Source organism: Physella acuta, unplaced genomic scaffold (assembly GCF_028476545.2).
Source record: "Physella acuta isolate Inbredline_101_S28 unplaced genomic scaffold, ASM2847654v3 ptg000470l, whole genome shotgun sequence".
Lineage (NCBI taxonomy): Eukaryota > Metazoa > Mollusca > Gastropoda > Physidae > Physella > Physella acuta.
In genome coordinates this window covers 29,584-53,615 of record NW_026731989.1, presented here as the reverse complement: position 1 = coordinate 53,615, position 24,032 = coordinate 29,584, and the positions used below count along the sequence as shown (strand labels likewise).

General features: G+C 33.3%; 3 protein-coding genes across 8 annotated transcripts in view; 1 reads left to right on the top strand and 2 right to left on the bottom strand.

Annotated features, from left to right (window-relative positions):
- The window catches only part of LOC131943865 (small ribosomal subunit protein bS16m), a 49,349-nt gene that overhangs the window by 10,743 nt on the left and 14,574 nt on the right, over positions 1-24,032 (bottom strand). The gene's annotated exons all lie outside the window — the stretch shown is intronic.
- LOC131943861 (DNA repair protein complementing XP-A cells homolog) lies at positions 927-9,585 on the bottom strand. Of its 3 annotated transcripts, none has more exons than XM_059304152.1 (8): positions 9,493-9,585; positions 4,983-5,100; positions 3,802-3,945; positions 2,644-2,765; positions 2,197-2,299; positions 1,855-2,017; positions 1,608-1,725; positions 927-1,398 (listed from the first exon to the last, which is right to left on the bottom strand). In XM_059304152.1, the coding sequence occupies exons 3-8, from the start codon at positions 3,942-3,944 to the stop codon at positions 1,247-1,249; spliced, it is 801 nt and encodes a 266-aa protein (XP_059160135.1). In that variant the 5' UTR covers position 3,945; positions 4,983-5,100; positions 9,493-9,585; the 3' UTR covers positions 927-1,246. The 3 variants fall into 3 exon arrangements, with proteins under 3 accessions (XP_059160135.1, XP_059160136.1, XP_059160134.1); XM_059304153.1 differs by lacking the exon at positions 9,493-9,585 and adding an exon at positions 9,384-9,489; XM_059304151.1 differs by lacking the exon at positions 9,493-9,585 and adding an exon at positions 8,327-8,440.
- Positions 9,454-22,891, top strand: LOC131943856 (regulator of nonsense transcripts 1). Of its 4 annotated transcripts, none has more exons than XM_059304144.1 (26): positions 9,454-9,564; positions 9,979-10,169; positions 13,797-13,939; positions 14,377-14,466; positions 14,552-14,761; positions 14,918-15,056; positions 15,373-15,446; positions 15,536-15,708; positions 16,020-16,118; positions 16,218-16,326; positions 16,607-16,814; positions 17,066-17,212; positions 17,570-17,658; positions 17,778-17,892; positions 17,983-18,126; positions 18,210-18,423; positions 18,505-18,622; positions 18,884-19,040; positions 19,131-19,273; positions 19,382-19,424; positions 19,915-20,046; positions 20,139-20,211; positions 20,362-20,523; positions 20,673-20,767; positions 20,926-21,048; positions 21,735-22,891. In XM_059304144.1, the coding sequence occupies exons 2-26, from the start codon at positions 9,981-9,983 to the stop codon at positions 21,852-21,854; spliced, it is 3,309 nt and encodes a 1,102-aa protein (XP_059160127.1). In that variant the 5' UTR covers positions 9,454-9,564; positions 9,979-9,980; the 3' UTR covers positions 21,855-22,891. The 4 variants fall into 4 exon arrangements, with proteins under 4 accessions (XP_059160127.1, XP_059160129.1, XP_059160125.1 ...); XM_059304146.1 differs by lacking the exon at positions 9,454-9,564 and adding an exon at positions 9,628-9,787 and having other exon boundaries at positions 20,673-20,758; XM_059304142.1 differs by lacking the exon at positions 9,454-9,564 and adding an exon at positions 9,628-9,787.

The window sequence follows — 24,032 nt, the reverse complement described above, 5'->3', positions numbered from 1 at the left end:
TAAGGTCATTTCTTCCTCTCTTTCAGAATGTTAAATTAGGCAAGTGCCAGTAAATAGCTCCGAAGTAAAACCAGTTGCAGTTTTTGGGGTGTAAACCTCTAATCAGTATTCTTGTATCTCAAATTTTGCTTGTGCTTGAAAGCTAAACATTGCTTAATCGAGACCTCATTTCTCAATGTCTCTTATGTCCGTGCACTTTTTTATCAAGGTGTCAATCTGTGTGTGTGTGTATGTATATATATATATACATATATATAAACAAAGCTTGATTGTTTATTCTTACACCATTCATTCATCTGATCGCCAAGAAATTTTGTGAGTACACTCCAGAGGTCCTTATTTAGGTGGTAGAAGGGATATAACCAAGCTTTGATTATTTTTTACAAATATATTGAGTCATTCCCCTTCGTCCATTCTACAACACATCTCGCAAATGGTTTATGGCATACACATTTTGTAAATATAGTAGGATACATTCCGACTGTGGTTTGGTGAGCGTCCTGATTTTCACAGAAACTACATTAGAATATGGAGTGCGCTGGTTGAGCGTCCTGCACTGGAGGTCAAGGGTATTACAATATTATGCTGGTGGGGGTCCTCGCATTGGAGCGGATAATTATTCAGCGGTAGCATTTTGGTGTGGATATGGATATTTACAAAGATGAAACTATGGTTTAAAAAAAAGCCAGCACTGTCACGGACGTTCACCCAGATTTCCCTCCTCCCCCTAGCCCGCAACTTATATATAGGCCTATAATAGAAATTTTCAAGAAGAACCTAATACTTAAACTAATGCAAGCCTTTATAATTAAAAACATCTCAGCTATGTGAAAGGTGCTAATAAATTAACAATGGTTCTAAGATACTAAACTATATTAACATATTTGTAAAAAAAACAAATAGTAATAGGAATTATATTTAGCTTTATTAATATTAATTATAAAAATAGTGTATAATTTAACAGACAAAATGCAAATGTAATGCCTAAAAAACAATAGAAAAATGTGTATCTTAACAGGGAAAATGTACATTTAATGCCTCTTAAATATAATGTTTATGCTAAATGGCTAAGATCAGATTCACTGTTCTACGACTTCAATGTACACATAGTTACATAAAAATTGTTTTACAAATGCCATACAAATACAATGAATGCCATACAAATACAAGGGTTATGAGACCAAAAATGCATCAAAAAGTATTACTGCTAATGCCCAACTATAACATTTACACAACAAAAACCAATTTACATTTTTTCATATGTCCACTCATGACCACAAGATGAACAAGTCTTAGAATAGCTATCTTTATCTTCATCATAAACCTCATCACCATACTCATGTTGATGACCTGAGAGATCTTTCCGCCACAAGCTACTCCTTACTGACATGCGTAATTCTGTGGAAGTTAATCTTCATGGTGAGTTGCTATATGTTACATTTGTGAACAATTGCTCATCTGAGTTTTACTACCAGTATGTTCCTTTTTTTTTAAATTAAATGAATTAATTTTTATGGTTAGTAATATAGTATTATGTATTGATAAAAAGAAAAGCCAAAAATATTAGATGCTATGCAATGTCTGCTTTTAAACTAGAAAATACAAACCTTTTAATTTTTTATCATATTTTTTTTGTTTTGTCTTCTCTTTTTTAGCAGCCCTTTCTTCTCTAGCCTCCTCCAGCTTTTCCTCACTTCCCCACACTTCCATAACTCGTTTCCAAATCTGTAAAATTTTTGTGCAATATTTTTATAATTTGAGGATTATTTCATAATTGAGAAAACTGTATCTATAATTGATTAAAAATTAATAATTAATAATTACAAATTGTTTTTAAAATACTACAAACCTTACCTGACTTTGAAGATAAAGTTTCATATCTCCCCATTTTGGATTGTGTGGATTTTTTCTTAAGATATATTTTAATGGAGGCTCTCTTTTATCAAAATCTTCATCTTTTAATAAATAATTGCTCTTTGCATCTGTTCTTGTGATAAGAGAATGTTTTTCATCATCGCTGTTGATATTGTTAAAACAAAATTAGAAAAGAAAATAGCTCTGCTGCATTGCTTTATGCCCAACTGTGTTGGAAAAAAGGAATGTGGCTATAAACTGTGCTTAAACTATAATTATCTTACATAACCTGGGCATAAAAAAACAGCTTACTTTGAGACAGCTAAACATTTTACAACTTACCGACAACTATCACACACTGGTTGATCAAATTTGTTGTATAAGTATGAATCTTGAAATTTCATTTGGCATTCTTCACACACTAAATTACTTTCAATCAGTGGACCTGAAATTAAAGGAATATAATTAAATCTACTTTAAAATGAAATAGAGATATCAGACAATGTGTTGTTTCAATACCATTAGGAGGCTATGACATGGCAGATGAGGCAAATCACTGCAGTGTTGTGACTTTATGAATGACTTATTTCTTTTTAAATTTATCTACTGAGGGCAATGAAATAAGGCTTTATGTCTAACATTGCTACAACAAATATTGATCATGACGAAGTGAAGAATTGAATTTGAGAAAATAGTGCAATAGCTCTGAGTTTAGTTTTGAAGGGAGGGGGGGGGGGGGGGAGATTTCTCTAGAATCCTATTTTTAAATGAAATGGTATTTTAATTTACCTGGTTCATGAATGATCTTTATACTATCTGTTTTTGTTGTTTTTGTATCCACATCTTCTAAAAAGAATCCAGCTCTAGTGTCAATCTCCAATGGAGTCCAATGAATTTTGCTCTCAATATCACTGATTTATTTAAGAAACATATCTTTACTTATAAAAAGTACAATAAATTTTAAAGACATTGTCTAAATTATCTACATAACTTCATTTGCAAAATAAAATTGGTTATCATTAATGAGACTTTTCAATCAATACAGACTTTCTTCATAGGCATCTTAAGAATTAAAATATTTGGCTAACTTTATGAAATAGCAAAAAGGTAGGCTATTTGTGTTAATTATTCATAGATTTAACTTTTTAGATTAAGTCTGTTTTTATTAACCACTTTCTCCCTAAAAATAAATCAAGTACTTAGTCAAGTCTGGTAAATAATAAGGAGATCAGCATACATTATTTTTATTCTAGTTCTTAAAAATCTATTGAATAAATTAAATTTTTAGATCTTAATAATATCAAAATAAGTTTCAAATAACTGATTTTTAATTACTAAATAAACCAAATACTGAATGTGCTGTTAATTTGTATTATTTGCCTTCTCTATGGGCTAATACTAAACTTTAGAGTAAAATATGATGGGGTTCATTAGTTTATTTGTTAAAGGCAGTGAATGGTAACATATTAGCAAAAAAAGTTCAGCAAAAACTTCATTTCTTAAAATAGCTTCTTCTTCTTCGTTCTTAATTTTTAGTGTTGGAAGGGATCTAGCCTTATCTGCCAGAGGATTTGAACTCGAGACTTTTTCGAATTTATAAACCGTTAGCTTTTGCCGACTCAAACCACGCCTCCATCACAGTTAAGAATACGTGTCAACTGGTTATGCACCATTGAGGCCATTGACTCCGCTTTCAGCCTGCTGTTCTTTTTGGGTTTGCTTCCACAGCCTTTGTCCAATCAAGAACAAACTACAAGGCAGCAGTTGTTTGATTTTGGAGTTGTCTCTCCAATAAGAGTGGCTGTCCCCAGCTAACGAGCCTTATCTGCCCGAGGGTTCGAACTCGAGACTTTTCGGTTTAGCAACCATGAGCTTTACCGACTCGACCATGCCGACCCCAAACAATTAAATCCAAACAATAAAAAGGAAAATTTAAATTGTTGATACCTGGATGGCCCTTCCTCATGGGGACGTTTGGTTACCCTTGCCTTCTTAAGAAGCAAAGCTTTTTTTTTGTTTTGCTCTATTCTGGCTTTTTGTTCTTCTGTTAATGTAGTTTGTGATTTTGAAGACATAGCTTTAAAAATCATCCTGAAAGAGAAGAAAAAAGCTGATAACACTAATAACGGACTTACTCCTCTTGAATTTAAACATTTGTCTTTCATCTTATGTTTAGTTTATCTGGCAAGAACAAATGTATTGTATTCCACCTGTTGTGAAGTGAGGTAAAAGGGCAGGATGATGACAGGAGCAAGGCAGGTATGCATGCTGTAACCAGCAATATTCTTGATGACAATTTACTAGTTCAACAGAAAACTACCAAGAAGGACAAAGAAATCAAGTGGAGCTTACTAAAATACTGGGAGATCTTGATTTTGGCAACAAGTCTGCAACCCATCTCATAAACAACATGCTCAATCAAAACATAACAGGCTATCTGAAGAAGCCCTCAAAGTAAGACTCAAATACAAATCAGGAACTCCCCATCCATCTAAATCTAAATCTGGATACCATGATAAACAAAGGCAAAAGCTTTTAAAGGGGCATCAATAACTTGTTTTAACTCCCGACACCTTAAATGAAATGTCCCTCTTGAGTAAGATTACAATCTAGAACACTTCTGTTGAGGCAATAGTGGTATATGGTTCAGAGACCTGAGAGGAGAAGGGGGTCACCAAAATCACACCAACATGCTACAAACCTTAACAAACAAATGCCTCAATCTTAGAAAGAATCTCCAGTGAATTTCTGTGGCAAAATATAAGACAGCAGTCCTTTGAGAAGAAGTTCAAAACACACAAGTAAGGATGGATTGGGCATACACAGAGTAAAGTTGAAGAAAATGTTACCAAGTAGGCATTAAGCTGGAACCTACAGGGATAAAGGATAATGGGGGAGTAGCACTATAAGAAGTGAAGCAAAAGCTGCAGTTCCATGGGCCAAGCTTAAGAGAGATGTCCAGAATCAAGTGAGATATAAAAGTGTTGCTGCAGCCCTTTGATCCACATGAGCCTGTCAGGAAAAAGTCAGTCATAACCTAATTTTGTAGGTTTTTTGGCCTAAGATGATGATTTGTTTGACTGAAAATTCTAAAACAAATGCTTCATTCTTTTATAGATTGTATTTACCAAGACAATATCTGTGTAGCAAACAATGACGTCTTGTGTAACTCACAGTATGAACCAGTTTGGGGTAATTAAGGATAATGTGAGTAGCCTCAATAGTTAAATGTCTTGATGCAATGCACTGAGAACAGAAAAAATAAGCACAATTTTTTAATGAGAGTCTATATTTTCATATTTAGAGTAGTTTTTTGCAGGTCTAAAACTTTTAGCCTTAAATTAAAAGAATTGCCTTATAATCAAAAATATTTTGTTATTATAAATTAGATCACAAATTGTTATATTTGCATTTCAAAAAAGGGATCTTGCACATATTAACAACACAGGGGGCTGAATGGTAGTTTATCGTTTTGTAATTGTAGAATGATGGCCAAAAGCTATGTTATAGGCCTAAAAGATGTATTATTTAATTTGATTTCTTTTTCTTTCAAATTTCTGTTAGTCATTTCAGACTTTTCAGACTTTTCAGTTACTTTTTGCTACTTTTCTCAGTTTGAAGTTTTTCAACACTATAAAAAACAAAACACTAATACTTTATATCTAATATATAAAGCTCAGTTCTGTAACGTGTGGCAAAAAAGTTTGTCGTTGACAGTTCTATGGATTTAAGTGTTAGATTTTTTATCGTGCTCATAGTCTAAATTTACGAGTCAAAAAATTACCATTGAAAGTCTTTAAAAACAATTTTCATTCTATTTACTTAGAAGAATAATTTTCAATTATGAACGCGACATAAAAATTTTAAAAAGTGTATCGACGTTTATAAAATTTCTAAAATTGTGTCGGAAATGTATTGACTGCACAGTTACTTCCCTTTAATAAAAAAAATTCTTAAGAAGAAAGAATTTACATTTTATTACTTTGTTTTTGGTGTTAAGAAAAAAAAAAAAATTACATAATTAGCGGGGATTGATTAAGTGCAATGTCGTTAGGTATTTTTAACACTGCCTTTTATTTATTCTATACACTGAACATACTGTTCAATATTTTTTTTTTAAATCAATAACATTTAATAAGCCAGGTCCTACAAATCCTATATGTTTATTTCTTTCCATTTACGGATAAGCTTGGAGTATTATCATTTTTGTTCACTAAATTGAAACAGGCGCGTCCGCCGGCGCCCTTGCACGGTTCGATTTGGCACCCTGGGCTATCATGTGAGCGCTATGCTGCATAATTTTGTTTTTAACAGTGCGATAGACTATGGATAAGAAAGGTTACTATAGTCTTTAAGTGAATCAAATCCGGGCGTCCCCCGGCACCCCGACAGGGTGCTATTTGGCGCCCCGGGCCTTCCGGTGTACGCTATGGTATATACGTTCACGTGAGTTCAAAAGACTATGAATAAGTTATGTACTATAGTCGTTTACTAAGTTCAATCAGGCGGTGACGTCATGGTGCGTCCTCTGGCGCCCAGACAGGGTGCTATTTGGGGTCCCGGGCCTCCCGTGTTCGGTTTCGCGCCTACGTTCATTAAAGTGAGTGCAAAAGACTATGAATAAGTTGGGGTACTATAGTCGTTTATTAGGCTGAAACAGGCGATTCCGCCCCGGGCTAGACTCTGAGCACTGTGCGTTTATGTTCGCGTTAGTGTTTTCTTTGTGTTTAGGTTGGGTTTGCGTTAGTGGTTGCGTTTTGATTTGGTTCGTTTTTGTTCTTTCTTTTTTCGTTTTCGTTTGTGTTTTATCTTCTTTGCGTTTGTGTTTGTATTTGTGTTTGTGGTTGGTTTTGCGTTTGTATTTGGTTTGTTTTCGTTTGTTTTTTCGTTTGTGTTTTTTTCTTTGGGTGTGTGGTTGGTTTTGCATTTGGATTTGGTTTGTTTTCGTTTGCTTTTTCGTTTTTTTTTCTTTGTGTTCGTATTGGTGTTTGTGGTTGTGGTTGGGTTAGTTGTTAGGTTTTTGTTTTCGTTTGTATTTGTAATTGTGTTAGCATTATGTTTGCGTTTTGTTGTTTTGGTTTTGGTTTGGGTGTGCAATGCCGGGTTTATGATGATTACTAAACACACAGGTAATGGTCTTTAACTGAAAGGTTTTTCACAGAAGCCAGAGCAGGGCCTGGCCGGGACGGCTAGTAATATTTATAAAACAATGCCCACCATATTTTCAGTAGTTGTTCTGCATGCAAAAATAAAACTTTTGTCATGAAGGAATTGTGATAGCTTTCATAGAAAAAAGTTTATATGCACATTTTGAAACTTGCATTGTAACAAGGGTGTGATTTTTCAGACCTTGAAGAATTCTGAGCAGTAGCTATATCAAAAAGTTGTCATGACAAAAGTTTTAAAATATACTAAAATATAAGCCATGTAAATTTGATTGCTATAAGTGCATAAATAAAAAGCTTTAGCGTTTTTAAAAGTATCAAAAAATTCAAAATAGGTTTTTTTGAGTTTTCATGACAACCTAAATTGTTTTCAACCATTTTTTTTTGTGCTGTTTAATACTTACTTTCATTTGTCAAACAGTAAAAGTATTCAAAAGGCTTTAGATGTTAAATTGTAAAAAAAAAACAAAAAAACTGAGCATATCCCCTTAAAGAAGCAAAAATTCACTTTTTGTATGACAGTTCATTTATATTTCTAGACCCATTTGTTAACTTTATTTATTTAACATTACCAATACCTCTAATATTTCTCAAAAAATAAATTAATAATTCATTCTATTTCAATATATTAAAATTTAAAAATAAAAATCTTTATTTGTAAAATTTTGTCAACTTACTATAACTATGTTTTCTCAAATTGGTATAGTGCTGACCACACTATCCCTTTATATGCAGAGTTCACACAAAATCTACCTCACTTGCTCCATTGACTGTCAGGTTCCAAAAGGGAACGTAACACTTAACTAAGCCTACTCTTCAGTTTAATTAATTAAAATTTGTATTTAAATTGCTCTAGTTAACTTTTTGAACCTGACGATCCATGGAGCAGGTAAAGTAGAGTTCACATATTTCTTTCACTACGGCATATGAAGGGATAGTGTATTCATCACTATGCCTAGCTGCCTTTTTATGTGAGTTAGGTACCCGTCAGAGCTGGGTGGAGTCAGGAACATTCTACTGACTTGAACCTGAATTCGAACTGACATGTTAGCAGTCTAGCGTTCTACCCCTAGGCAACGCTGTCCTACATTACCCTAGGCTAGTTATTATTAAAATCCAAGTAGTCTAATAGTGTAGGCCTAGGCCAGTAGCCTAATAGTCTAATACTGCTAATAATACTAATAACAGTGTTTTACAAATAGGCCACCCAAGTCAAGCCTAGCTAGTTAATAGTTAATATTAATTAATATATTAATTTATTAAAATAATTAATAAAGTAATATTAATTATTAAGTTGTTGAACTTACTAATTATACTATACGAGCTGACCCATGCCGTAAGCATACACCGCTATTTAGTTCTTTTACTTTCTACTTTTCAGTAATTCATAATTTCTAAATTCAACACTACCAATGCTGCGACTGAAAGTAGTCGTCCGTGACGACAGTTTAGAGACAACAATGAAAAGATCAAACAGAACTTGTTATTACCTCCTCTTAGTTTCAAATCATTTAAAAACTAAATTATCTGCCCCTAATAGCAGGCTCTACGATCAGAGTTTCTTCCAGGCATCTCTTTGTGGGGGGGATAGCCCCCCCCCTCCTGTTGAAAGTCTACCGCCCCCCCCCCCCCTCACCCCACCCCCAAACGAGATGGATTTTATATTGTAAACATACACTTTTAATAGTGTGCCCAACCCCCCCCCCCTGAAAAATGTTGACCGCCACCCCGAAAATTTCAAGTGATGGGGTTTAGTGGGGGTTGAGCAGGGTAGGAACAGCTAAGCCCTTACGTGGTGGTGTCTCGCATGGTCCCCACGTAGAGAATTATAATAGATAATTAATATAGATCAATAGGTCAGGATGCATCAACTAACAGTGCCATGTGAAAGCCCTTAATTTCTTCATATGATAAGTAGTTTAAGTTAGTAGTAGATCTATTCTAGATCTAGATTAATATTATTTTTTTATTAGGATTTTGTTTTTTGGTTAGAGGCTGCTCATTAGTAGTAAGTAGTAATAGTATATTAACTAAGTGCAGTAGTTTTGTAGTACTAGTTAGTGTAGTTAGGCCTACTTTACTTGTCTACTCTAAGATTACTAAAACTAGGCTTCACTAGATCTTTTATTATTATAATAGACTAGATTCTAGATCTATAATAGCAAATAGAGTATAGAAGAGTATAGGCCACTATAGGCCCACTACATTAGGTTAGTCTATCTAGATCTAGATTACATAACATAATGAATAATGACAATGCCTAGATCTAGATCTAGTTGGCAAGGGGTTAACATGTAAAATGTAAACCATTCATTTAGAAATTTATTTGGATTTGCGTGAGAACAAATCTTAAGGCACGCTCACATTTGAGGGTCTACTCATTTTATTAGATCTAGTTCTAGATCTAGATCTAGATCTAGATCCTAATATTTACTTGAACAGTTCTTAGAAAATAATTTTATTATTTTAGTACATGCCAGTTTTTATAAGCAGGAGCTTCCTAAAATAACCGCGCATTAGATATAGATATACAAATGCCATCCTGGTAATTCTAAAACGAATGGCGTAATCAAAATGTGTGCATAGTAAAATATTGTTGTTTCCCTTTACTTCACTTGTTTCCTGTGCTTGACTGACGTCAGCCTTTGCTAGACCAATCTTGTACGTCCGCAAGTGCCCTGGACGAGAAGATTATCCACCTGATCAGTTTATGATTTAGTTAATACAAATTAACTGCGCTTTAGAACTCGGTTATTAATAAATATCAGGTAGACCATCTATATTATATTATAAATGTTGGTGTCACATGTTTATTCTCAGTTAACGCCATACACGTGGAGAATTTTGTTGTCGGTGAGAAAAATCTCGATTCTTGATCTACGGGAATTCAACGTTTTAACTAACGTACTTCACTTAATCTAAAATGTGTGCTAAATTTTGAATTGCTTTATCTACACAGCTATGAGTGTTGATACCTACGGACCGAATTCACAAACTCTAACGTTTCTTGAGACCGAAGAAACTGATCTTTTAGGAGCGGATACTCAAGGATCTGAATATGAGTTCACGGATTTTACACTTCCTTCACAAACACAATCACAAACCCAGTCTCATCAGCAAGATGTAAATGTTAGCCAGAATCAAAGTCAAGTATGTATAAATTGTGTATAGAATCTAGATCTAGATAATCTAGATCATATTTATGTTGAGAATTACAATACACGATTAGAATTAGATCTAGATTTAGATTTAACATTCTCATTCTAACACAAATTCAAGTTACTTAAGTTACTTAACTTAGACTTAACAGGTCATAACTTAACTAGAATCTAGATCTAATATAATATGAGGGGCATCTAAAAACTAGACTATTTAGATCTAGTCTAGATTCTGTTGTCTTAATGACTTAATGAATATATTTGGTTTTCTTAACTAGCCTACAATATGAACATGTAGGCCCTAGTTAGTTGGTATTTATTCATTTTTTATTTGAAAAGTGTGTGGGTAAAATATGCGACTAATAAAGAAAAGACTTAGCCTAACTAATGATAATGGTTAAATGGTTGATTCCTCTCGCTGTTTACACTACAGTATAACCCCAGGATATAGGCCTACCACTATCTTATCTGGTAAATTGCAGGGATGTCTGTATAAAATAAATCTTTCAGACCCAGAAATTGGTTTCGGTAATTCATATCATAAATTATTTATCAAAATGTTAATTTTTCCCCCTATTTGTCTGTTGTTTGTAGGATTTGTCTGTTGTTTGTAGGCCTTTATTGTCACATAGTGGGTAGCAAGTTAGGGGTCATCCATCAATGACGTCACACTTGTAGGGGGGAGGGGGGTCCGTAATTCTGTGGTGATGAGGGGGAGGGGGTTCAGATGTTGCGATGTCACATTTTTGCATTATAAAAAAGCAATGTTAGAAAACGAATTTTAGACGTTATTTCGCGTTTTAGATAACTGTTTTAATAAATTGTAATAGTTTAGACAAGATTTTGGAAAAATATCGATGTTTAAAAAAAATTCAACTGCAATTTTGAGGGGGGTTGTAGGTTGAGGTGTGACGTGATTTTAGTGGGAGGGGGTCTGACTTTTTGTGTCGACGTGTGACGGAGGGGAGGGGAGGTAAAAATCGTCAAAAAAAGCGTGACGTCATTTATGGATGACCCCTTAGAATAAAATAGATTTTTATGATGTGTCTGGTTTTCTCAAAACTGATTGCGACATCATCAGAAAGCTAGTAGATACATCACCATTTTTTTTTTATACTAGCAATCGAATCTAAGTTTTAAAGTCTCTCAAAGTATCTTATTTACCGGTGGTTTCATTTTACTACTTCCCCATCATTAGTTTTGTGTCCATTTTACCAATACCTTTACAAATAGTGGACTATTTTGTAAGGCATTTAATAGCTTGTTTTAATACAAATGCTGTAAGGCAAATAGGCCTAAGTTATTGTTAATACATTCGTTATGTTATTTTGTTGCTTTGGGCATTGGAAGGACAATTACGTCAGCCAAGCCTAGTTCATGTTTAATACAGCTTGTTTTAGGAAAAATAAAAATGAGACCATGGCCAATCTCAAATAGCCTTGTTGTTCTTGCTGTGATGTGCGCTCTAGGCCTACTATATTCTGACCTCAAATGAACTCACTGTGACCTTTCTACCATTTCCTGTATGGGAGGAGGGGGGAGGGGAGAAACACTCCTTTTTTAAAGAAGATTCTATTATCGGACACTGGTATAAAAATCCCCCAAAATAATTAGACTCCTTCTAATTAAAGCTCATGGCGGCTTATTTGGTCTAGACTAAAATTATATTTTCTATCACATGATTTCAGGCTTAATGTTAAAAAGTAATTGATACCTTGTCCATCTTTAAGAATCTTAGACATTATCATTAGATTGATAACAAAGTGGGCTACTAGATCATTACATTTACATTATTTAAATGTGGAAAAAATTGGGTAACTTTTTTTTGTTGTAGTGTAAAATCTATTTTTAAAAACTGTATATAAATAAGGGAAACATTAAATTGTAATGTTAAATGGCTTTTATTGTTATTTTAGATCATCATAAATTTCTTTTATTTAAGATAATTATAGCTGTATTAAACTATGAATTAGTACAATAGTGGCATAAGACTGCTTTAATTGCAGAAAAAGAACAGATTAACATAAGCGTCTGCGCTTAATCAACTTATTGTAAATGTGGCCATACAATACAGATTTCTTATTTTAAGAATCTCCTGAAATATATTTAAAACTTCTGGAAATGTCCTGGGAAAACTCATGGAATTTATTTTTAGTTTTGCAGCATGAACCCTGTATTATTTATTTATTATAGAACTAGCAAGTTTCTCTATCGGTAATGCTATTAAGGTCAAGTTCGTGGATTGTCATAAACAATACTAGTAGTAAACTCTGAATAGAAAATACTGTATCATTTATCATAAACTTTTATAAGATACATTATTTTTTTACTCTACAAGCAATAAATATTTGGCAGATTCTGGCCGGAAGAAGATGCACATGTATTTTAAAAAGCGCTAAATTGACCATTTTCATCTAAATCTTCGTTGTTTGATGGGACAGGGATTCACCTGATGAATACTTAAATAGTCTATGTATATAATTCTCTACGTGGGGACCATACAAGACACCACCACATAAGGGCTTAGCCATTCCTACCCCGCTCACTAGGCTTATCGCTACCACCCACACCTCACCAGTCTGGTGAGCTGTGGTTCACCCTGAATGTTAACAATGTGATGGCTATTAGGGGTAGATAATTTAGCTTTTAAACAATTTCAAAGTTCTCCTTGATCTTTTCATTGTCGTCTGTAAACTGTCGTCACAGACTGCCGCTTTCAAGGAGGGGTGGGGGGAGAATGGGGAAAGAGGGAGTAGTGTCGAATTCACAAATTATGAATTACTGAAAAGTAGCAAATAAAACATCTAAATAGCGATGTATGCTTACGGCGCGAGTCTGCTCGTAGATGTAAATAGGCTATTAAAATATTATTTTAAAAAAATATTTTATACTTAGACTAGATCTCTTTGCTCGATCTATTATAAGTTAACTATGAACCCTCAACCCCTGATGATCTGCCAGAAAGGCAAAGTACGACTGCATGACCACACAGAATTGATAGTTTTGCAAGAAAAATAAGGCTAAATGGGTAATTTGCACAGCTATAAAGTGATAATTTCAGCACATTGCGCAGCTATTTAAGTAATAGCATTTTGCATTTTCTGTAGGCTAGACTAATGGTTCTGGGGCAAACTCTCGAGTAGTCGTTTTGTATTTTTCTGTTAAACATGCAAGAGAAAAATGAGTTAACACATTAAGCTAGCTGTGCTATAAGTAATGCATTGCTAATAAATAATGCTGCATAACTGACGGGACCACATAATCATGCTGTAGACAATAGAGAGCTCAATTAATAGCAGTTAAGATTTGTTCATTAGTTTAGTTAATGTTTATAGGATGCCTCGGCGTCAACCCAGGTACTGACTCAAGATAAGAAAACTAGGTATAGGGATAAGCACACTATCACTTTCTATATTTAGGTTGATCAATGCATTATCTCTATTTTTAAGATCTGTTTAGAATTCTTAGCTGAAAAAATTGAATGATTTTGGTGTATTGCTTAAAGATAACTTATAAGCACAATGTTAATTTATCTTTAATCAGTACTAAAAGGTTCATTTTTTTTCTGCTACTCTGTACATAACTCTTTAAGTCTAGAACTTTGGTAATGGTTTTATAGATAAATGGCATTGATCATCTGGAAAATGGAGATGTCAGTATTACAGTGGCAAACATCACACAAGGCATGGGTGAGCTGAACTTTGAAGAAGAACCAGAAGAAAACCAATTTTACATGAAAGATTTGCCCAAGCATGCTTGTTCGTAAGTTAATTTTTTTTTCTACCGATTGTTATTAACTTCATTTTTCTTATGAGCTAAACAAATTTTTTTTCAAGAGATTGTAACTCATAGGGATGCTAAAATAGATTTTGTTTTATGACAAATAAGACTATTGCCCTTTAACACCTCCATTGGCCTCAGGCGTATATAGAATGAGCTTGGTATCCGTATTGCAACGACAAGTTAACAGCCTATATATGTCCAGCACTTGACAGCTAATTTTGCTTTATGTACAAAATAGTTTTAATAAATTGGAATGCATTATTAACAAGTTTAAATGCCTTTGGGGATTTTGAAATCAGTTGATAATATTCAAGTTTGTTACTAACCACCAACTATTAATTAATGTGAACTCATTGTTTGACACTACTATGAGATGTATATGTCATAACTAATAAGATTAATTATTATTATTGCAGTTATTGTGGAATTCATGATCCTGCTTGTGTTGTTTTTTGTAATGCAAGTAAAAAGTGGTTTTGCAATGGCAGAGGAAACACTTCTGGAAGGTATTAATCTTGAAAAAAATTATCAAATAAATTTCTTTTGCTTTTATAACGAGCAGTATTTTACCTTCTCTTTATCTTTATCTAGCCACATTATAAATCATCTTGTGAGAGCTAAAACAAAAGAAGTCACCTTGCATAAAGATGGTCCTTTGGGTGAGACTGTACTTGAATGTTACAACTGTGGCTGCCGCAATGTCTTCCTTCTTGGGTTCATTCCAGCAAAGGCGGAGTCTGTGGTGGTTTTGCTTTGCAGACATCCTTGCGCTAATCTCAGTAACCTCAAAGACATGAATTGGTAATTTTATTTTTTATTTTCTTCTCTAATAATATGTTATGATTAAATATTTATTGGGATTTTGTTGTTGTATGTATGGTACATAAATAAAAAAGCTTTTGGAATTAAAAGTTGGTTATTTTTTTTATTCCAATTTTTTTCTTTTTTTTATCCTAGGGATCCTAGCCAGTGGCAGCCTCTTATAAATGATCGATCATTTCTGTCATGGTTAGTCAAAGTGCCAAGTGAACAAGATCAGCTCAGAGCTAGACAGATCACAGCACAACAAATAAATAAGCTTGAGGAGTTATGGAAGGTAAAAATAAAAACAGTCTATCTTTCAAGGGCAAATTCAGATTTTCACCAAGAACTGTACGCTATGACTATTTGTACATTCATATAAAACTTTATATTTGATTATAATAAATTGATTCTATATCTTTCATGGGTGAAAAACTTGAATTTATATACTAAATTTTATGTAGGTTTTGTTTAATCTATGAAAATTCTCTAATGAACACTTTTGCTGTTCATTAGCTCATGCTGTTAATAAATGTTATTGAAAATTTACAATTTAAGTAATTTTGTAAAAAAAAAAGTTGTTGACTTTATTAAAATAACACATTTTCTAGGACAATCCTGATGCAAAACTTGAAGATTTAGAAAGAACTGGATTGGATGAAGAGCCTACACAGGTGCAACTGAGGTATGTATTGATGTAGTTATATGCCTTGCTCTAAATTGTTACACATCTTAAGTAAAAGCATATGTTCAGTATCAATTTTTTTCTTGCAGATATGACGATGCTTATCAGTACCAGAATATTTTTGGTCCTCTGGTTAAACTGGAGGCTGATTATGACAAGAGATTGAAAGAATCCCAAACTCAGGATAACATTGTAGTACGTTGGGATACTGGACTTAATAAAAAGCGAATTGCTTATTTCTGTCTATCAAAGGCTAATGATGGTAAGTGAGAAATAATGAAACAATTGTATTTTTTTTTTAATAGGTCAAAATAATTTACTATTTGATACTTTCCTTTTTATTGTTTGAAGCTTTCTTCTACATCTTGTTAAACTAGTAATTAAAGCTATTTTATAATATGAGCTTTCATTTATATCAGATAGCTACAAGAATATTTTGATTGTACTATAAGAGAAAAATTAAGGAGGTTTTATCACCCGGTTTAGCAGTTACTTTGTAATGATCAACATATTTTATAAATAATTTTTTTCTTGAAACCCATAAGAATACAGTTTAATATTTTTTTCTTATAGAAATGAAACTTATGCATGGTGACGAGCTTAAACTTCGCTATGTTGGAGAACTACAAAAACCATGGTCGGGTGTAGGACATGTTATCAAGATACCAGATAGTATCCTTGAAACTAATAAGATAATTGTTGCATATTTTTTTTGTTGATCTATTTTTTTTCTCAATATTTCATGTATATTTAAATTAACCAAATTTTAAGACCATAGTGATGAAATAGCTATTGAGTTGAAGAGCAATGCTGGTGTCCCAGAAAGCTGCACTCACAACTTTGTCTTGGATTTTGTTTGGAAATCGACATCTTTTGATAGGTTAAATATTCTATTATCTTTTTATATCATTATAATAATAGCTTGAAATAGTATTTCACACCTGATCACAGTAGACATGTTTGTTTAAATTTTTAACAATCACAAACAATCGTTTAAATCTAAAATTATATGATTGGTAATGTTGGTACAGCTTTACAAACAAATCAAATATAAAATATTTAAGCAAATTTTAATGGTCATCTTTTAGCTCTGTATTTCCAAGTGCTTTTGCATTCTAAAATATGTCAAGTTAAATTGATAGCCAAATTAAATATTTCAGAATGCAATCAGCATTAAAGACATTTGCTGTTGATGAAACGTCTGTTTGGGGATATATTTACCATAAGCTTCTTGGACATGAAGTTGAAGACATTGCCTTAAAATGTACACTTCCAAAAAGGTTCTCTGCGCCTGGCTTACCTGAGCTGAATCATTCTCAGGTCTATGCTGTAAAAACTGTTTTGCAGCGTCCACTTAGTCTTATTCAGGTATAGTAGAATATGAAAAAAAGAATTTTGGGCTGATGATGTAACTTTCACCATATGTCAAAATTAAATATAATATAGCATTTTGATAATTGTGTGAATGGTTACTTAACGTATCTCATGACTAACCTTTTTCTTTTCAATCTGGAAAATAGCTAAATAAGCTGATTTTGTTTAGAAAAAAAACAGCATTTTCTTATATATATTGTGGACTGGTTTCCACTGTTTTTTTAACATCTGATTTTTGTTTTTAGGGACCACCAGGTACCGGAAAAACTGTAACATCTGCTACTGTGGTTTATCACATGGTGAAACAAAACAATGGTCCTGTTCTTGTCTGTGCTCCTTCAAATATAGCCGTGGACCAGCTGACTGAAAAGATCCATAAAACTGGCCTAAAGGTTAGTTTTCTTATTTATAACTTTAAACAAAATGTTATTTTTTAAATAAATAATAGGGTAATTAGTAAATGTCTATTCTTTCAATAACTTTAAGATTATTAAAGTGTCAATTACTAGTTTCAAATTAAAAATGCTGACTCATAAGGATTAAAGTAGATAAAACAATTTTTTATACACAATACCTTATGATATATTAATTCTAAACTATTTCAATAGCATTGTACTTGCAGGATGTACATTTAGTGCTTAAGTAAAGCAACAACTTACTCTTGAACAAGTTTCGCTTATTGTATGGCATTGATGTGTTTTAATTTTTTTTTTTTTAAAAACAGTCCATGTTATGATTATAACCTACAGGTTGTTAGACTGTGCGCTAAGTCTAGGGAAGCAATTGATTCACCAGTTTCATTTTTGGCACTGCACAACCAAATACGAAATATGGACACGTAAGATAGTTAAAACTTTAAAATTGTTTGATGTTTTGCCAATTTTAAAATGGCAGTATAAATAGCATTTAAATATAATGTATATTTTGATAATCAACCATGTCTTGTTTTATTTCTAGATTGCCAGAGCTAAACAAGCTGCAGCAACTCAAAGATGAAACTGGAGAATTATCTTCAGGTGATGAGAAAAGATACAGATCTTTAAAAAAGCAATGTGAAAAAGAATTACTGCAGGTAAATTATGCTATGATGTACATATGTGTAGAATATTTTTTCTACTGATATCATTATTGTGTTAATACTATTCTTCATTATTATTTTTAGGCTGCTGATGTTATTTGTTGTACTTGTGTTGGTGCTGGTGACCCACGCTTAGCCAAGCTTCAGTTTAGTTCAGTCCTTATTGATGAGAGCACTCAGGCAACAGAACCGGAGTGCATGATACCTGTAATCTTGGGATGCAGACAAGTGAGGGCTTTTTTTTTTAATTTATGTCTCGTAGTTTATTTATATGTTACAGGTTAAACAGTTTTCTAACCAACTGTCCACAGCTAATCCTTGTTGGAGATCACTGTCAGCTTGGTCCTGTAGTGATGTGTAAAAAGGCCGCTAGAGCTGGTTTATCGCAGTCACTGTTTGAAAGACTTGTTGTTCTTGGAATTCGCCCAATCAGACTACAAGTGCAGTATCGCATGCACCCAGCATTGAGTAGCTTTCCTTCAAATATTTTTTATGAGGGGTCCCTTCAAAATGGAGTCACTGCTGGTAGGTTTATGGAAAATAAAATACTATTTCTGTTAGGTTTAGTGGAAACATTCTATTAAAGAAAAGAATTTCTTTTTGTAGCTGATCGCACTAGATCTGGACTTGATTTTCCATGGCCTCAGCCAGACAAACCAATGTTCTTTTATAGTACTTTTGGCACTGAAGAAATTTCAAGTTCTGGAACTTCATATCTTAACAGGTATACAATTTCTTTTGTCATCTTTTCACTAAATATATGAAAAAAATGTGCATGTAAACTTCAGCACTATTTAAAACAACAAACATCACAATCAAAATTTTATAACACTGATGTTTAAAACCATACAAAACCTTGCTGAACAACTTTTTGAAATTTGCAACTGTAAAATCAACAGAAAATTAATAATGTACTAATATTACATAATTTTTTTACACAAGAGGTAAACAAAATATCTTACAATAAAATTTTGGTTAATCCTAGAACTGAAGCTGCAAACATTGAGAAACTTGCAACTAAACTTTTGAGAGCTGGAGTGAAGCCTGAACAAATAGGAATCATTACCCCTTATGAAGGGCAGAGGGCATATCAAGTTCAGCATATGCAGTATAATGGATCTCTTAACAAAAAACTTTATCTGGTTAGTCATGAACATTTTTGTGTTAAACTGAAACAAAATATTCTGTTGATGATTTTTTAAGCAAGATGTTTTTATACTTGTTTTTAATAGGAAATTGAAGTTGCAAGTGTTGATGCCTTTCAAGGTAGAGAAAAAGACTTCATTCTACTTTCTTGTGTGAGGTCAAATGAGCATCAAGGCATTGGATTTTTAAATGACCCACGCCGTTTGAATGTAGCTCTCACTCGTGCCAGGTAAATTCCAAAAAATATGTTTTAAGATTTTCAATGTTTATATTATAATAAAAACTACTTTTATCACTAATTAACATGCTTTGTTTCATGGCAAAAATTTTTTTTCAGATATGGTGTTATCATTGTTGGAAATCCAAAAATTTTATCAAGGGTATGTTGTATATATACATATATACTGTTATATTTATCTGTAATATTGCTTATATTGTTTTTAATGAAAACTGAAACAATTTAACTATTCATGTATGCCACTTTAAAATTTAAGGAAAAAAAAGAAATACCATAGTTTGAGTTTAACTCTGCATGATAAAACATTTAAAGGGATAATGATAAAGCTGAGAAGCATCTTTAAATTCATTTAGGTAGCATTTTTAAAAATATTTAGATAATTTTGCTTTTGTTTATTTTAGTCTAGTAACATTAAAGGTCCTCATTCAGATCGTATGATCAATAGGGCAGGTGAAGTAGAGTTCGTGTTTCTTGACCTAATGTAAGTCGCATACCCACCAGAGCTGGAAGGACTTAGTCATGATTCCAGATCGAGATCCAAAGTAGACCTTTGGGCTAGCAGTCAAGCACTCGACCATCTCTTATTTTTTTATTTATTTCATCTCAAACATGTACACTTAATTTTATTCCAGCAAACTCTGTGGTGCCATCTTCTAACTTACTATAGAGAACAAAAGTGTCTTGTTGAAGGACCTCTATCCAGCCTTAAAGAATGTTTTGTGAACATAAGTAAACCACGCAAGCTTGTGAATACCACCAATCCTGTAATTCTTTTTTTATTTAAAATGAAAACTATTTCTATTATCTTTCCTGGCACAATAGGTTGAAAGTAATTTATAATTCCAACATTTTTTAGGGTGGTCGCTTTATGAGCAACACAATGTTTGATGCAAGAGAGCTGCTGGTCCCAGGAAATGCTTATGATCGTGGTAGGAAGCTATTATTTTATTTTTAGATTGTTAATTTTGAACAAGCATTTTTAATTTAAGCAGATTGTTGCTTTATATCTTAAAATTAGATATTTCTTCCATGAAAGGTTAACGGTTTCAGCCTATATACGTATATAATTTTTTTTTAAGCAAACAATGCTTATAGAGAACCAGTGATGCGCACTCATGATCAGTTGGGCTTTATTGGGCCAGAGCGAGCATACACAAGATCAGCTATGAATATTCCGGTACCGGTTAACATGTTTTTATCTCACACTGCTCAACAGCAGTTCAACAGTCAAGCTTCTCAAGGTAAAGGTCTTTAATGATAATTTTGAACTTAGTTCTTTTGCAACATTTGGGCTTTAAAAGAAAAATAATTTATTGACTCGTATATTTCTTTATTTAGTCAACATTTTAAATATGCTCAAAAATATGTATTTGGTTTATAATCAAATTAGGGGGTCAAAAGGGTGGGCGTGGCTGGAGCGGCAACCGAAGACAAAAGGCAAATAAAGGATCCTTAGGCATTAACTCCCAGAGTCAGGCAAGTCAAGTACGTAGCACAAATTGTATTTTTATTCTTCAAATATTAATCCTTACAGCAAAGATAAAGAGTGAGGGAATTTTGTTACATTACTTTGAAACTCACATTTGACTGTTGTTCACACCCCTATAAATAATCTGATTCTCTTTAATTTAAATATATTTAAGGACTTCTCACAAGGTCCTTTGACACAAGGAATGTCAATGAGCCAACAGTTTCAGATGAGCCAAGGTCTTAGTGGACTTTCTCAGCCAGGTCTCAGTGGACTGTCACAACCAGAACTGTCTCAGGTATTTGTCTTGTTAGAGTTTATCCTTTAACCCTTTTATAGGTCTATGCTGTCACCTGAGAATTTTTGTGTGGTACAGTCTGGTGCGTCCTCCGTCGCCCTACTGTGTATAGCACTTGTATGTATTCATAGTAGCGAAAGTCTAGTTTGTACAGAGATTTTGAAGATACTGGCAGAAGCGGGAAACAATAAATTCTATCTACGTTGTTTTCTAGTTCTATCACTAGCGGTTCATTTTCTAGGATTTTTCTAAAGTTAAAAATTTTCTCAAAATTATGGGCAATATAATTAGTGAAATTAAATCTAATTGAAATGCCTCTACCTTATTTATAAAGTTTCTATTGGAAAAGAAAGTAGCTCCAGTGACTACATCAAATTATTTTTTGCATTTAAAATTTTAGAAGTGGTGTTTCGTTCACATTTTTCAGGGATTAGTGTTCTTTTTATTAATAATTAGTAAATTATTAAGTTATTTAACCTCATGATTAATAAACTTGGACTAGTTTTGTGTATATTTTTTTTATTATATTTTTTTCACGTCAGTGGTTATTGTTTTTTAAATTATTTTTAAAAAATGCCAGGTATTTTGCTGGCGGTAAGGGAAGTAAAATAGTTTAATGTCTTTTTGTTCTCATTTAATTTCATGCAGAATTCAGTTTTAACCATTTTGGCCCATGTCATTTTCAGGACAGTTTCATGGCAGATGACTTCAGGTCCCAAATGGATGTTCTGCTGTCACAGGACTCCACTTACCAAGGAGATCGTCTGTACCCGGCCTCTCATCTCTCTCAGGGGCCATTTAACTAGGTCACTAAATGCTTCACGTCCCAGTGGAACTCCGGTGACCTAGAACCCCACACGGTCAGGCACAGCTCACCACTTACAGCCGCGAACTGGAGCACCACAGCACTAATTCAAACTGTTAAGGTTGCTGCCCCATTCTTGGTCCTTAGTAAAGGCAAAAAAAATCCAGGTCTCCCTCAAAGGATTATCAAAGCCACAGTAAACTCAGTACTGTACCAGAGTGTCTAACAGCAGTCAAGAAGTCTAACCTAAGGTTTTCTTCCCTTGAAAGAAAACTAGTAATGAATATGTCTTTATTGATTAACTTCTTTTTGTAATTCCCCATAAAATCATACACACTGTTGTTGACAGAAAATCTTTCAGCCATGTTATGTAAAATGGCATGATGGGGTATGGAAGATAGTTTGCAAGTTAGCCATAAATCCCAAGTCTTGATGAGCTAAGGTTGTATTTGTTCAAAGTTTGATACAAATCTAAGCTTGACACCCAATAGGAATAAGACCCTGACATCTGCCTGTTTTCAAATGGCTAATTTTAGATATAAAAATTTAGTTTTGTGCAGCAGTGGCAACCTCAAGTGCTGCAAATGAATGTGAAATTGTGAGCGCTGTGACCTGATTGTCTAAAAAAAAATCACGGCAGATTATTAAAAGTAGGGCTGAAGCTTGATTGTTTCAAAGCTTACCAATACTCCCTTCTCTTTGGCCTGCCATCAGTACCAATATTTCACTGATCAAGACAATTGATGTATTTTATTTTCCTCCTCTGGTGGATGATTGCTTTTTTCTTCACGTTTAATCATTTATACCCCAATGTATAGTAGATAGAACTCCATGTAATAAAGTTTTATTAAACTGCTTTTACTCTTTTAATGACAAAAAATTAAGTCAAATATTAGGCTATCCTGGGGTTTGTTTTAACAAGAGTTTTTTTTAATTCAAAAAATTGAGCAAATTAGGGTTATAAAACAAAATAAAATTTTATCTAAAATGAAGTCTATTTGCTCTTTGTACTAGCAAAAATAAAATAAGGACGACTTATTGAAAGGTCTTGTTCTTTTTCTGTTGTGTTAACTGTTTTATTACAACTATGAGCAAATTTTCAAATGCTCTACAGTGTAATTATTGGGAGAATTCAAATCTTAAGCACATACTCTTCATGTAATTCTCAGTTTTTTCCATTCAACAAAAACCAATAATGTGGCATTCATTATTTTCCCACCCCTTCACCAAATGACAACACCCCACAGCCCTCCCGTAACCCTTTAAATTTCAGATAAATATACCAAAGAAAACAACCTAATATAGCTACTTTGTGTGAAAGGAAATGTATTGGTCATGTGGGAGAGGAGTCCCAAATCTCTCAGCAGATGAGGCTCATGATCTGGGGACAGTTCCCTATATATTATAAATATAAGAAGGGAAATCAAACAATTGCTGACTAGCAGATTGTTCTTTGGTGGACAAAATGCATGTGGCAATATGGTGCATAAGTTAATTCGTTTCAATATTACAATTGAGAACAGAAAATGTCAAGTGGGTTTCACAATTACTGGATGCTCCCTCATCTTAAGAAGTCATAACTACTCCCACACTTTCTACCCAGGCGAGTGGCTTTGTTTATAGACAACATATTTTAACATTTAAACCAAGACCTATCCTAACAAAATTGCTAGAAAGACAATATTATTTATTGAACAAGTCTACGGAACCCATCGGTATAAAATTGGATATGGAAGTGGTCTTTGTTTTTAACTGAATTTGATTGTTGCAACACAGTAGGATGAGTTTTGTGAATTGAAGTGATACTAAATTTGTTAAACTAAGGCAAGATTTACAAATAGTAAACTGACTGCATTGTGAGAAAAAGTATGAAGTACAAAACGTAGATGGTTAGCACTATTAGTTTTAGATAGTCCATTTTTACTTTCTCGTATATAGAGAAAGTATTGTAATCGTGCACAAAAATCACAAAATTTCGAGTTTTCATTGAACACCTCAGTACTTCATCATACACAGAGTATAAAGAACTTATTTTAATCAGGCAAAAATTATAAATGTAGAATTTATCAAAATTTCGGTGTTCTCTGCGTAATTGAGTCGGAGAAACTGGGATTTGCATTTGCAATTCTATATGTATGTGTGTGTCTGTGAACACGACAACTTGAGTACCTTTACAGCT

What these genes read in the sequence shown, in the direction of transcription:
- LOC131943861 (XM_059304152.1), bottom strand. Translation starts at nt 3,944, where the DNA reads ATGATTTTTAAAGCTATGTCTTCAAAATCACAAACTACATTAACAGAA. An exon ending in CATGAGGAAGGGCCATCCAG is followed by an intron (nt 2,766 to 3,801) that starts GTATCAACAATT and finishes TAAATAAATCAG; the next exon opens with TGATATTGAGAGCAAAATTC. An exon ending in AAAGATCATTCATGAACCAG is followed by an intron (nt 2,300 to 2,643) that starts GTAAATTAAAAT and finishes CTTTAATTTCAG; the next exon opens with GTCCACTGATTGAAAGTAAT.
- LOC131943856 (XM_059304144.1), top strand. Translation starts at nt 9,981, where the DNA reads ATGAGTGTTGATACCTACGGACCGAATTCACAAACTCTAACGTTTCTT. An exon ending in TTAGCCAGAATCAAAGTCAA is followed by an intron (nt 10,170 to 13,796) that starts GTATGTATAAAT and finishes ATGGTTTTATAG; the next exon opens with ATAAATGGCATTGATCATCT. An exon ending in GTAGCTCTCACTCGTGCCAG is followed by an intron (nt 19,274 to 19,381) that starts GTAAATTCCAAA and finishes ATTTTTTTTCAG; the next exon opens with ATATGGTGTTATCATTGTTG.